This window comes from Rhincodon typus, chromosome 32 (genome assembly GCF_021869965.1).
Source record: "Rhincodon typus isolate 14 chromosome 32, sRhiTyp1.1, whole genome shotgun sequence".
NCBI lineage: Eukaryota > Metazoa > Chordata > Chondrichthyes > Orectolobiformes > Rhincodontidae > Rhincodon > Rhincodon typus.
In genome coordinates, this window is record NC_063363.1 from 29638485 (window position 1) to 29653218 (window position 14734).

At 39.3% G+C, this 14734-nt stretch overlaps 1 protein-coding gene across 1 annotated transcript in view; it reads left to right on the top strand.

Annotated features, from left to right (window-relative positions):
- The first annotated feature begins 1098 nt into the window (after positions 1–1098).
- hepacamb (hepatic and glial cell adhesion molecule b) overlaps positions 1099–14734 on the top strand; it is a 361487-nt gene continuing 347851 nt past the window's right edge. The window contains exon 1 of the mRNA XM_048615454.1: positions 1099–1183. Coding sequence (XP_048471411.1) covers positions 1099–1183 — 85 coding nt within the window. The remainder of the gene's footprint in view (positions 1184–14734) is intronic.

The window sequence follows — 14734 nt, forward strand, 5'->3', positions numbered from 1 at the left end:
AGTTTTTATTTTGCCTGCACTGTTGAACACAAGATCCAAGGAAAACTGTTCTAAAAAATCCATGAACCAAACTATGGAACCCATGTCCAACAACATTTGCAGAATAACCTTATGTCAACAAGAGTGACAGACTAGCGTTCAGATCAATTATAAAAGAGGAGGTTGGACTCTGGGCATGAAATGGGAAACCTAAAAACGTGTAATTGTAGTGAAAAAGCATGTCCTAGTCTCAGATGAATAGTCAATTACTGGTATTTATGATTTGCAGACTTGGTACATTAGAGAAGTGAAACGGTCAGGACATATGAGACCATCATGGAATTGTATTGTATCAGTCAAATTGTCACATAGCCATTTATAATGAATTGCTAAAGTGGCACTTACAGGCTAATGAGCAACATCGGTCGCAAGGATGATTACAGTTTTTACTTTAAGCGATGGGCCAGAACAACTTCACATTTTCTATACTCCTGTTGAACTGTTCCAGTTTATCTTTGACAGATGGGGTGAAGGGCAAAAAGACTCAAAAGAAATTTTTGTGGGGAGGGTTGTGACCTACAGGAAAAATCATCTGATTCTGATGTGGGAACGCCGCAGACATGTTGGCAGTGGTCGCGGAGCGGTTAAGGCAAGTTGCAATGTGGCAGCTTAAAATTGCAAGGGCGGAAAACTAATGTTCAGTGTGGCATTTAGTTTTAAAAAGGAAAGCTGTTGCTTTGTGGAAACTCAAGATTTGAAAGCTTGAGAGTCGCCAGAGTTAAAACCAATGTCAGATAATTCAGAGGGAAATGACACCAGCAGTGCCCGGAAATGGTTTTGAGTTTAAAAATCTATTCCCAAGTTTTCTCAAGAGATTTCTTTTTTTATGTAATGTTTAAGGACAAGACCTCCAGCTTTATGTTCCTCCATCTTTCTTTTTGGAGTTGGCATGGATTCTTAGTGCTGATGGCTTCGTAATAAATTAGAGAACACTGCTCTTCTATTCAGGGGCTTGGCAGAGCTGAGGTCTGTCGAAAACTCCTAGTGGTACTGAGGACGTGCCCTGATTAAACAAATCATGCAAATCATCCTCAGCCAGGAGTCAGTGTTAGTCCCAAAATGAAGACAGGAAGGGAAGTATTCTCAAGAGGTTTCACTTCTCTGCAATTCTTCAACATTTTCTGCTTTTTGCTGGCACTGCCAGGTAGGAAGTCTGTTTTATTCTATTTGTTTAAAATATGGCAGATTAACATATTCCTGAGCTTTGGTCTGTCTCTGCACCTACTGCAGAGTTTTCTCGGTGCATTTGCTGATCCCTTGTTAAAGTTGCTGAGACTAGTCATTATGTCAGAGCAGATATTGCCTCAGAAAATTGATCTAAATACTTTTTTTTAAAAATGAGAACTTTTTTTGAAGAAGAAATAACAATTCAAGCTTTTGGCTGTTAAGCACATAAGCCACCAAGTCATCCTGTGAAACAACAAGCATTGTTTATGCCTCTGTCTCTCTCAGACGGAAACCGTGTCAATCGCCCACTCTATTGCATGTCAAACTCCATGACATGCTTCGTGCATGGATTCCTGAGGGACACTTATAGAAAGTTGGCATTGTACAGTGATGGTGTAAACTTTTGTGCTTCCCACAGTTCAAGTTGATACGGGCTGTCATATTCAGAGAGCATAATTAGTTTGCAGAGGCAAAGGGTCATGCTTGTCTGTGTGGGCATCTGCTATGCACTTGTTTACTCTTTAACCCTTTCAACATCAATATCCCTCCTTTTCAAGACTCAGGACATGGACTTGCATTGGATTACTCAATGATCTTGGGCAGAGTACTGCAGTGGTTTTCCAGTGTTCTCTGCAGGATCACTGACCAGTAGACTCTCCAGCTCTTTAGACCTGCCACCTGGCGTCCTGGAAGGATTTACAGGCTGACATTCAACATGTTTTGGCTGTGATATGAATGAACGTTCCATGGCTTTTGTTCGCGTTAAGCCTGATAATAAGAACCCATTTCGTTATTCAGTCAAGGGCTGATGGCAACCACAGTCCAACTCATTCTCACCAACATCCAAGTAAACAATAAGAGGCACTTTCCAGTCAGAATTAGTGAATAGTTATTAGGATCAGAAACTCTATCTGTTCTATTCTTTCCCTTACTCAGGGGTTCTGAGGTCAATTATACAATCCAAACAGGTGAGCTCATCTAATGAAGAATTGAATGTTTGTCAAGTATGGGATCCACTCATAGCCCATAGCTCAGTATCATTTTGGGTAAAAGTTATTCTCCCAGTCCCCACCAGCAATGTTTCAATGAAATTAACTGGGAGCAACAAGAATCTTATGACAGAAATTTAACGAAATCTCTGTGACTATTTAGAATCTTTCCAATTTATGAATTCCCTTGTAACTTCATTGTTGTGACTTCTAGAATATGACTTCAGAAAAAAACACTAATTTTGAAACATTTTCTGTTGTGCATCAGGGATGGTGAGGGTGGTACAGATGGTACAGGTGAAGCTGAAAGATGGTAGTGGAGCAGAATTTAAGGGGTTGAAGTTAATGGATGCCAGCAGCATGAAACAGGTGCAGAACAGGTTGTTTTCCACGTGCATGATTTTCTTCCCACTGGAGTTCACAGAATGAGAGTTCAAAAATACTTCCCTGTCTCACTGTTGCTTGAACTTAAAAATAGTGCAATAATTTTTAAGTCAGTGGAGAATTAAAATGGCATGGTGAAAAATTATTCTGTTGGCCATTTGTGTTGCTGGTTTGTACCAATAAATGTCTGTCAGTACAAGGGCAGGACAGTGATGTGCAAATGATTTTCAGTAGGTAATAGTGTAGCAGAAAATATGCTGTTGGCGATTACAACAATTTGAATTTTTCTAGCACTTTCTGCTCTAGCTGGGGTAATAAGATGGTGTCACCATATGCAGGTAGACATCAAGTTAGATTAATTAAATTATTTCAATTGAAGTTCAAGTTGTCATGTGTATAATTGTTGTATGGGCTTGCCAGCTCACTACGCTGCATGAAACACTGCTCGTAATAAAGGTCAGTGCCATCACTCTCCATAAGATTTGCTTCAGGACAACCACTTACAGAGGACAACCACTTCCTGGTCTAACTAGATGAGTCCATTGTAGTTTACAACGTGTAGCTTATTTTCTGTTAGCAACTATTTACATGTTACTTTGATATGATAGCGATTGTTACAGAGACTGCGGAGGGCCCTGTGTTAAGTTTCATTCTTGTGAGAACTTAAGCTGTTTCGTCCACAAGTTCATATGAACAAATAAAAAGGTACAGTACAGGAACAGGCCCGTTGGCCCTCTGAGCCTGTGCTGACCATCATCCCTAATTAATCTAAAAACAAACCTGCCATTTTTCGATCCGTATCCATCTATTTCCTTCTTATTCATGTACCCATCTAGGTGCCTCTTAAATGTCTTCAATATGCCCACATCCACCACCTCTTCTGGTAATGCATTCCACGCTGCTACCACTCTCTGCGTGAAAAACTTCCCTCACACATCTGCTTTAAACTTTCCCCCTCTGACCTTGAACCTGTGCCCCCTTTATGATTGAAACTTCAACCCTGGGAAAAAGCCTTTGACTATCCACCCTATCTATGCCTCTCATAATTTTGTTGACCTCTATCAGGTCTTCTCTTAGCCGCCGTCTTTCCAGTGAAAACAATCCTAGTCTTTTTAACCTTTCCTCAATAGTCAATGCCCTAGACCCCAGGCAACATTTTGGTGAACCTTCTCTGTACTCTCTCCAAAGCTTCCACATCCTTCTGGTAATATGGTGATCAAAACTGCACACAATATTCCAAATGCGGCCTAACAAGAGATCATCATAGTGGGTGGTGCATGTCGCATTCCTCACTATTAACCCATTCAGGCCCATATACAACACTAGTTAGATTAAGAATGATCAGTTACTATGTTATATTTAGTTTTGTGTGAGATAAAGCTTCAGGAATTTACAATAGCAGGGCAGTTGAAGCACATGTTTAGAAATCTTACTTCAGTGTGAGAGGCCTTCTGAGTCAAACACTCTCACTGGAAGTGTCCCTGAGTGCATTAACTTAATGTCTAAAGATCCCCATCCATGGAAAGCAATGTAATATTAATAATAAAAACCAAAAGAACAGCGGATGCTGTAAATTAGGAACAAAAACAAAGTTGCTGGAAAAGCTCAGCAGATCTGGCAGCATCTGTGAAGGAGCTCCTTCATAATATCCTTAATAATATTTGGGTGTTAGATAGATTAAACAGAGTTTTCTCCTTCACAGATGCTGCCAGACCTGCTGAGCTTCTCCAGCAACTTTGTTTTCGTTCCGTAATATTAATAATATTTGGGTATTAGATAGATTTCTGGAATAAGATGACTACTCCATAATTAGACAGAGTAGAAGGGGATAGTTCCATGCAGAAGATGATTTAATGAGGAAGAGAAGAGTTAAGTGTTGCAACAGTTACTTATCTACTTCAATTGGAATTGAATGGCCTTTCCATTAAGTTAACATTTGACCCAGATAAAATTAAAGCCAAAGGAATAAGGGTAAAATCTCCAGAGTTTGGGCCATATCTGGACTGCATTCAAGCATTGTCTGATAAGTAGCAAGTAACACTCACCGCACACAGACAATGACCTTTGATGTTTATCGGCATCGTCATCATTGAATTCCTCACCATCAGTATCCTGGAAACTTAAACGGACTAGTCAATTGAATACTGTGGCTATAAGAGCAAGTCAAAATCTGAGAATTCTGAAATGAGTAACTGACCTCTTGGCTCCCCAAACCTGTCTGCCAACTATAAGACACTCTCCAGGACTGTGATAGAATACTCTTCACTCTTGGATGAAAGCCCCTCCAATGATTCTTAAATTGTTTGATACCATCTAGGATAAAGCAGCCCATAAATTAATTTAAGCATTACTTCCTCCACTACAGTGGCACCAGTGTATACCATGTGCAAGATGTACTGCGGCAATCACTGAACCTCCTTTGATAACACTTTCCAAATCTGTTCCCTTTAACACCTTGAAGATCAAAAGCAGAAGATGCATGAGAAACAATGATCTGCAAGTCCCATTCCAAGATAATCACCATAATAACATAGAAATATAGAAAATAGAAGCTGGAATAGGCCACTCAACCTTTTGAGCCTGCTCTGCTATTCAATATAATCATGACTGATCACCCAACTCAGTATCCTGTTCCCATTTTCTCCCCATATTCTTTTGTTCCTTTAGTCCTAAGAAATATATCTAACTCCTCCTTGAAAGCATTCCATGGTTTGACTTCAGCACTTCCTGTGGCAAAAAAATTCCACAGGGTCATCACCCTCTGGGTGAAGAAATTTCTCCACATCTAAGTCCTAAATGGCCTACCCCATATCCTTAGACTGTGACCTCTAGTTCTGAGCTCCCCTTTCATCGGAAATCATTCTTGGAACTATATTGCTGTTCCTTCACTGTTACTAGAATTCTCTTCCTGAAAAGCATTGTGGATATACTTACACAGCATCAATCACAATGGTTCACGGTAGTGGTTCACCTCATGGGCAATATGGGAAGGTCATGCCCACACCCTCATGAAAGAATAAAAGCGATATATAATGGCAAACACATACGATCTCATAGGTAGGTTTCTTCCATGTACTAATGTTGTTCACACCCAACAGTGCGTATTAATATTGGATGGGAAACGGAAACAGCTAGAAATTAAAGTTAATGTCAGAACCAATTGCACAAGGAAAAAAATATATTTCCTGCCTTGGTAAAAGAATTCTAGAAGTACTATGATTGAGTAAGAAATTGGCTGTGTGATGTAGTAATTGCAGGATTTTTACATATTAGCCGACAAAGATAAAGCAAACCAGGGAGGTAAATGTCAGGCAGAGATGCTTCTTAGGGCATATGGTTTTCAATTTGGGTATATTGAGACTTATTTATCTTTATCATTTATTGACACTTGTTCTGGGGTAGGAATGAATTGGCAATGTGATGACCTAGAACTGAGCCGCACTGAGGCCAGTTTCTTTGAAGGGATTTTAATTAGAAGTTACATATTTTGCAGTTTGGAAAGGAATATATACTTTAAGTATATAGCAAATTAGGTGGAAGGAAGGTTGAACAAAGTTCATTTAGAGAAGATAGCTAGTTGGAAGAAATCGGGTTATGGGAAAATAAAGAAAAGCAGAATTTGCCAAACCATGGAAATGCAAACTGCAATGTAGACCTAATTCACACAGAGTATGTGAAGAAAAACTGGGAAACTGATTAAAATAAAGAAGTATTAAGTAAACTTAGGAACTAAAATGTGCTTTAGCTAGGCCTGAATTGACTAAAAAAAAACTGAGTAATATGAATATTAATTAAACATTTTACAGTATCCTTGGAGTCTCAATATTTAAATAGAGTAATAATCCTAACAGACTCATTTTAATTGAGCTCAGGAATTTCAAGGTTTCAGCCATAACATTGGGAAGATAGTTTAGATTGAAAACCAAAGAACTGCAGATGCTGGAAATCAGAAACAAAAACAGCAGTTACTAGAAAACTCAGCAGGTCTGGCAGCATCAATAGAGAGAAAGGAGAGTTAACGTTTTGGATCCAGTGACCCTTCTTCAGAGCTGATTGTAGCTGGGAGAAAAGAGCCTGGGCTTCTGGTTGCCTGCCATTTCAATACACCACCATGTTTGCTGGTCAACATCTCTGTCTCAGGCTTGCTGTAGTGCTCCAGTACAAGCTGGAAGAACAGCATCTCATTTTCTGCTTGGGGACCTAAAGCCTTCTGGACTCAGTATCAAGATCAATCATTTTAGGGCCTGAACACCTTCTCTCCTGCCTGATGCTAACCTCCACATACCAGGCCTTGTCATTACGTGGGCTGCTACCTCAAACAACCCATTGTCAGCCACTAGTTGTTCCCATTAGCAGCTATTCAGGTTGATCTTTACCCATTCCATTATCTGCCCAAATGTTAACCTCTCTCTCTGAGCTCCATCACCACCTATTGTTTACTTCTTCCCCCTCCCCCCACCCCTTCATTAGCATATATTCCAACTTTTCCCAGCTATAATCAATTCTAAAGAAGGGTCAATGGACCCAAAATGTAAATTCTCCTTTCTGTCCACAGATGCTTCCACATCTGCTCTGATTTTCTAGCAATCTGTTTATATTTTTAGACATTGTGAAATGAGATTGGTCAAAAAAATTCACCCTCAATCGGGGAACCATGTACTAGGAATTGAAGTAATGGGAGAGATTTTAAGTCAAAAGTATGTAGAATGAGAGATAATAGTTCTGTTGAAAAAAAGGAAGATTGTTCAAATCATTCAAAACTGTTTTCTTGGTCAATATATTATTGAATGAGGAAGTAAATTTTACTTGACCTTGATCCAAGCATTGAGTTGTTGTTTAAGTAGGTGACCTAAATTTAGTGAACACCTAGGGAATAGTGATCAAATGCAAATTAGAGTCAAGATCTTGGATTAAAAAGGAATACACAAAACTCCGTATCAAGAGTACTTGACTGAGAAACCAAAAAACAATTAGACTGAGATATAAAAGGAACTTTTGCAGATTAAATGAAATATGAAGTGAATGGACTGTTACATCAGCAATGGGCAAAGTAGAACCAAAGTAATCAGAAAGACAATTACCAAAAATTATCAAGGGAAATAAAGTGATTTTCCATAGCATAATTGTAGAAAATGAACAGCCAAGGCATGGATAGTGCTATTAAAATCTTAACGAAGAAGGTTTGTATTAGGAAGTTAGAGACTGGATATTAGATGGACATTGGTTTTTATGTAGGTGAATATTGGTATTGTAAAACTTTGAGAGATGAATGCAGAGGAAATTATTCCTCAAACAGGAATGAATGCAAAAAAAAGCAGAAAATGCTGGAGAAACTCAGCAGGTCTGGCTGCAACTATGGAAAAACACAGGTAATGATTGGGTCCAATGACTCTTCTTTGGAACTGAGCTTTGTTTCTGAAGAAAAGTCATTAGACTTGAAATGTTAATTTTGTTCCTGTCTCCGTGGGTGCTGCTAGATCTGCTGAGTTTCTCCAGCATTTCTGTCTTTATTTCAGATCTCCAGCATCTGCAATATTTTACCTTTATTATGAATGGATGCTAAATCAGACAGTCCTGGTAGTTTATTATTTAAAGACTAAGAGAAATGCTAGGGAGGAAATGAAAGAATTATGGTTATATATTTTCATATTTTTGTAGCAAGTAAATTTGCACCAGTAGAAAGTAGGGGAGAAGTGTTGTTGCACAGCACTATCACAGACTGTTAATTGTAATTTGAGCCCTGTTAATGTATAGAAATGCTACTTTTTTCAGTTTAGAACGTGTATGTTTGTAATATTCAACTCTGTAATTAGAAATAAATGTGTAAAGCATGACTCCTGTTCTATCCTTCACCAACTGGCTTTCTGGAGCAATATAAAACTACTTTGATTCTGCAGGAAGGGCAGTGTTGAGGGCCACTACCTGCATGGCCCGTGTAACTTTCTTCATCAATAGAAAAATGCCACTCAGTGACCGGCCTGCAACTCTACCTATGCCTGGTTTGTGTTGCACCGCTTTGAGGGCAATACTTGAACAAATCCTTGCCCTCCATCTCTAAAATCACCCATAAACCCAACTTCAATAAATCTTTTCATAAGTAAATTGGCATGTACTGATCTGCAACTCAATTTCGCATTTACTTTTAAAATCAAATTGCAAGCAAGATCGGTTTTAATTCCACTGTAATTTTGCTGTTTCATTCAAGTATTCATGTTCTTGACTTCTTTCCTCTTTGTATTCCTGCTTATCCTAATTGTATCGTGGCCAATGCCTCCTGAATTTTCTTTTACCTTTAGGTAATTTGCTTGTTCCAGTTCATTATTTGGTTGCCAGTAGTTCATTTTTTTTAAAGAGTATTCCTTGAGAAAAAATGTCCCAAGTTCAAAAAGTCTCACCACAGGCATTTTCCCTATTGTGTTTCAATTAATCTTTTCTTTATTGTTTCACAAGATGTGGGTTTTGCTGGTATGGCCAGCATTTCATAGAATCCCTATAGCACTGAAACAGATCATCCGGCCCATCAAGTGCACACTGACCCTCTGACGACCATCCCAACCGATTCTTGTAACCTTGCATTTCCCATGCCTAACCCACCTAGCCTGCACATCTTTGGAATGTGGGAGGAAACCCACACAGACATGGGGAGAATATGCAAACTCCACACAGACAGTCACCTGAGGTTGAAATCAAACCCGGTTCCCTGGTGTTGTGAGGCAGCAGTGCCAACTACTAAACCACCATACAGTCCATGCATTTATTGCTTCTGCTTAGTTGTTCTGCTAGGCCGTTTCAGAGGAGGGCTAAGTGTCATCCACATCGATGTGTATGTAGAGTCACATGCATATCAGACTAGGTAAAAATGGCAGATTTGCTTTGTGAAAGGACATTAGTGAGTTGCTTCATAACAGTTATCATTGCTTTCAGAGTCACTGTCACTAAGAACAATTTTTGATACCAAATTTTTTACAATTAAATTTAAATCCTGCAAGTTGCCATGATGGGTTTGAACATTAATGTGTCTAGAACCTTAGCCTGGGCCTCCGAATTACTAGACCAATGAAGTATGAGGATCTCCACTGTCTAAATCTGAAGGGCTTCTTCAAACAAAAACACTAAAATATCATTATATATAAAATTATATTATATCATAAAATATCAATATATTATTAAAATATATAATGTGCATTAATATTATTAATTAAATCATGACATAATAGATCAGTTGTCATGGATTTTTAAGGATCTTGTTGAATTATTTTAATAAATGACATGAAAGAAAGATAGAGGAGACACAGTAGAAGTGCCTTGTATGGATTTCTTTAAAAAATGTAGCAAGATGCTACATAATGACACATGGAATTAGAGGAGTTGGATAGAAGGGTGCTTGGAGCACTGACTGCAAATTGTAGGTATAAAACAAGTTTCTTGGACTGCTACAATGTGGTGGGTGATATTCCATTGGAGTCCTTGTTGGGGCTGGACTGAAGAATTGAGGATCATTCTCAAAATTTGGTTGTTATACCAAATTTGGAGAGTGTGTCAAATTGTGACAAAGGATTGCAAAAGAGTGAAGGAGGACTTGGATGGGCTGAGCAAATGCTATCTGTAGAAAAATGCAAATTAATTACAAAACTAGAAGAAAGGGAGATAATATGAAACAGTAAGGTTTGAATGGAGTGGTTGTACTTGGTGCACAGATTGGCAGGAAATGAATGGGAACATAAAGAGTACATAAAGGCAGAATAAAAAGCAAGTGAAATCACAAAGGTGATTAAAATGAGGGGAGGCAATGGCCTAGAGGTATCATTTCTGGACTGTTAATCCAGAGACCCGGATAATGTCCTGGGCAATAAATGCTGCCTAGCCAGCAATGCCATCATCCCATTAATGGATAAAATAAAGTAAAATGATGGAGATAATGTTGAACTTTTTCAAGATTTTAATTAGTCTGTAGGTGGAGTATTATGTGCTGGTTTTGATACCTTTTTGTAAAAGAATAAATAATTGAGAAAGGAACAATGAGATTCATTGGGGGTTCATAGAATTGTGCAAAATTGTAACTCATAGTATTGGGGTAATGTAATAGCATGGATTGAAGATTGGTTTACCCACAGAAAACAGCGAGTCTGATTAATATGTTTTTTTCAAGTTGAAAAGATTTAACAAGTAGAGTGCCTCAAGGATTGGGCCTAGGGCCTCAATTGTTTACCACCTCTATTCATAACTTAGAGGAAGGGGCAGAGTGTAATGCAGTCAGATCTACTGGTGGTACTAAAATAGGTGGAAGGGCATGTTGTGATGAGGAAATAAGGAATCTGCAAGGGGACATAGATAGGTTGAGTGAATGGGCAAAAACCTGTTGGATGAAGTTTAATGTAGGAAAGTGTAAGATCATGCACTTTGGTCAGAAGAATCAGAAGGTGGACTATTTAAATGGAGAAAGACTCCAAAAGAGTGCGGCACAGAGAAACCTGAGTGTTCTAATGCATGAAACACGGACATTAGCATGCAGGTGCACCAAGTAATTAAGAAGGCAAGTGAAATTTTTGCCTTTATTGCTCAGGGATTGAAGTTTAAAAATAGGGTGTTGGCGAGGCCACTGTGGAGTATTGTGAATAGTTTTGGTCCCCGTATTTAAGGGTGTGCTGGCAGCGGTGGCAGTTCAAAATAGATTAACCAGGCTGATTCCTAAGATGAAGGATTATCTTATCAAGAATGGTTATAACAGTTTAGGTTTTTATTCATTAGGGTTTAGAAGAATGAGGGGTGGTCTTATTAAAACATACAAGATTGTAAAAGGGGCTTGACAGGGGTAGATGTTCAAAAGATACCTCCACTCGTGGGAGAATCTTGAATTAAGGGATAGCTGCAGAATAAGGGTACATTTGTTTAAAACTGATATGCAAAGGAATTTCTTCTCATAATGGATGATTAACTGCTGGAATTCTTCACCCCAGAGAGTTATGGAGTCTAGATCACGGAAAGTATTTAAAGAGGATAGATATTTGAAATATCAGGGAATTGTTGATTATGTTGAGCTCACAAAAAAGCAGGTATTGAGTCTGAGGTTGGTACAGTCAAGATCTTATAGAATGGCTTGAAGACCTGAATGGCGAACTCCAACTTTTGTTTCTTAAGTTACGTTCTTATGTAATTTTGGCCAAAAGGTGAATTCAAGTGCTAATTGGGTGCAGTGCTAATAAGGATAGCCTATTTGACAGACAGAATTGACCATAAAATTGTGGTCCTAATTGCTGATGATTATCATTTGAATTGACCTAGACCTGCTAAACAGCTATCTAATTTGAGTACTAACATGTTTAGCAGGTGCAATTTGGAGCAGGATTTGTGGGCTCCTTGCACAGACTTCCGGTGAAAGTGTGAAATGCTTTGGTTGACACCGATCGGTTCATTACAGGATGGCTCAGGGACTGAGGGAGAGGGAACATAGGTCCTCAGATATTGCTCTGGACATCCTGATAGAGGAAGTCGAGAGAAGAAGGAAGTCCCTGTACCTACACTCCATCCTCCTTGTCCCTCTGTCCTCTCTCCTGCAGCAGTCAGATGGTTCTGCCTCATGTCTTCCTCCCACTCCTAATCCAGAGGAATCCTGTTACAAAATGGTGACAACCCCCTTCACCTGGAAATTCCTATAAGGTGTCCATTAAGATAGAGTAGTGAAACAGTTACTCTTTCAATGTGAAGTTCTCAGACAATTTATGCGGCAATTAGTATTTAAGTGTCAGTGAACTCTTGAGTAAGTACCTAGAACATCTCTCAATGTGCTTTGAAGACCCTCTCGCTGCTCCCACACCAGAAGGAAAAACCAGTAGAATCTGCAAATGACACACATTGGTCAGACTAGTCTTGTGTACCTTAGAGCAGTGCTCCAATATGACCAGCACATTCATTTCCCAGTATTTCTACTGGTATTTTCTCTCTGCATTTGCAATGACAACAAAATGGTGAATACCCTTTAAACAATACTTGAAATCAAACTCTAAGCTTTGTTTACTCCCATAAAATTAGTCCATGTTCTGAGACGTTATTAGTAGATGTACTTGACACCAAAATGATGTGTAGCTTCTTTAACGAACACCAACATTTTAAATGGCAATTGTATACTTAACAAGCCTTTGGGTGGTTGTTTCTAAGGCTGATCTCATAGAGTCATAGGGTTGTAGAACATGGAAACAAACCCTTCAATCTAACTCGTCCATGCTATTCAAATATTCTAAATTAATCTAGTCCCATTTGCTGGCATTTGGCCCACATCCCTCTATGCTATTCCTGTTCATGCACCCATCCAGATACCTTTTAAATGTTGTAATTGTACCAGCCTCCACCACTCTCCTCTGGCAGCTCGTTCCATACATGCAACACCCATTGTGTGATAAAGTCACCCCTTAGGTTCCTTTTAAATCTTTCCCCTCTCACCTTAAACCTATGCCCTCTAGTTTTGGACTCCCCTACGCTGGGGAAAAGAGCTTGACTATTCATCCTATCCATACCCCTCATGATTTTATAAGCTTCTATAAGATTACCCCTCAGCCTCCGGTGCTCCAGGGAAAATAGCCACAGCCTAGTCAGCCTCTCCCTATATCTCAAACCCTCCAACGCTGGCAACAGCCTTGTAATTTTTTTCTGAAATGTTTCAAGTTTCATAACATCTTTTCTATAGCAAGGAGACCAGAATTGAATGCAGTATTCCAAATGTGACCTAATCAATGTCCTGTACAGCTACACCATGATCTCCCAACTCCTACACTCCTGTGTCTTGTGTTAAATGTTGGCTAAGCTGGTGTTTCAGCTGAAAACCCAGTGTTCCCCCCTTCTTCAGCGCTTAAACTATCTGGTGAAGAATATCCCTACTGGTTGTCAATGTTCTGAAGGGTTAATATTTTGGAGCTGCCAGAACGATAATGTTGTGAACGACTACAGTTCGGGAAGCTTATGTTGTCAGTGAAAGGGTAACTTTCTGTTCTGATCTGCCTGCATTGTTGAATTGGGATGAATAATTCCCTTCTCTCACTGTTCCTAAGGGAGATTAGTTTAACTAATCTCAATTCCACATCAAATGAAAAAGAGTTCAACTCATTAATCTTCACTAAGCTTGTAACATTTGAGAAGGAGTAGTGATGGTTTCTGCAGGAAATAAAAATGCCACTCTTGTGCAGTACAGGGACTCTTCAAAGGTTAGACTAGAGGTGGAGGATCTCTATTTTGCCAGTGACTGTGCTGCACTTGACCTAGGGACTGTTGATGCTGATCGTGAGCACTTGAATGGGATTTTACTTTGCTAACATTTCAAATCTTGATCAGCAAAACAATCTCCAAAAATAAAGAGGGTTGCATCCTGATGAACCAACTAATCTTTTCTTACCTGCTATTTTCACGTGTTTGTCCAACAGTCAAAGATATGTCATGTTTGTGACTTTAAATTTCGCTATGTTCGTACGGAAGTTTCTGGAACTGCTTTTATTTATTTAAAAAATATACACTGATGAACCGTTAAGATAGCTGCTGGCGGTGTGGGGGTGGGGGGGGAGCGGTGGGCACAGATCAGGCGACCTTTGCAACTTCAACTCAGATGATCAAGCATCTGGAAAGTTCTAAACTGAATCGTACTGAGTGACAGTCTGCCCCTTGAATAGACATGCCTAAACAGTAATCCTTTGTGGAGCTTACGGCTGACATTGTTGGAAGCTGACCACAAAGCACAGAGTCAATGGACCCTTAGACTTTATGTCTCTAGGTTTGCAACATAACAAAGGAAATCTAACAAGACCAGTTAAGTGTGAAGGACCACCATTTACCTTCCATTGTTGAGCAATGTTTTGATCATGTGACTGAAACCGGTTCTCAGACCCTGAAATTCTGTAAAAGCCAAGCTCAGAAGAAACAGTGGCCCATCTTCGAAATAATATTGACAAGGCAACAGCTGTGAAGAAAATAAAAGCAAAACACTACAGACGTTGGAAATCTGAAACAAACACGGTAAGTACTGGAGAATAGTGGAGAAACTCAGTAGGTCTGCCAGCATCTGTAGAGAGAGAAAAAAAGTGTTAAAGGTTTGAGATAGTAGGAACTGCAGATGCTGGAGAATCCGAGACAACAAGGTGCAGGGCTGGATGAACACAGCAGGCCAAGCAGCA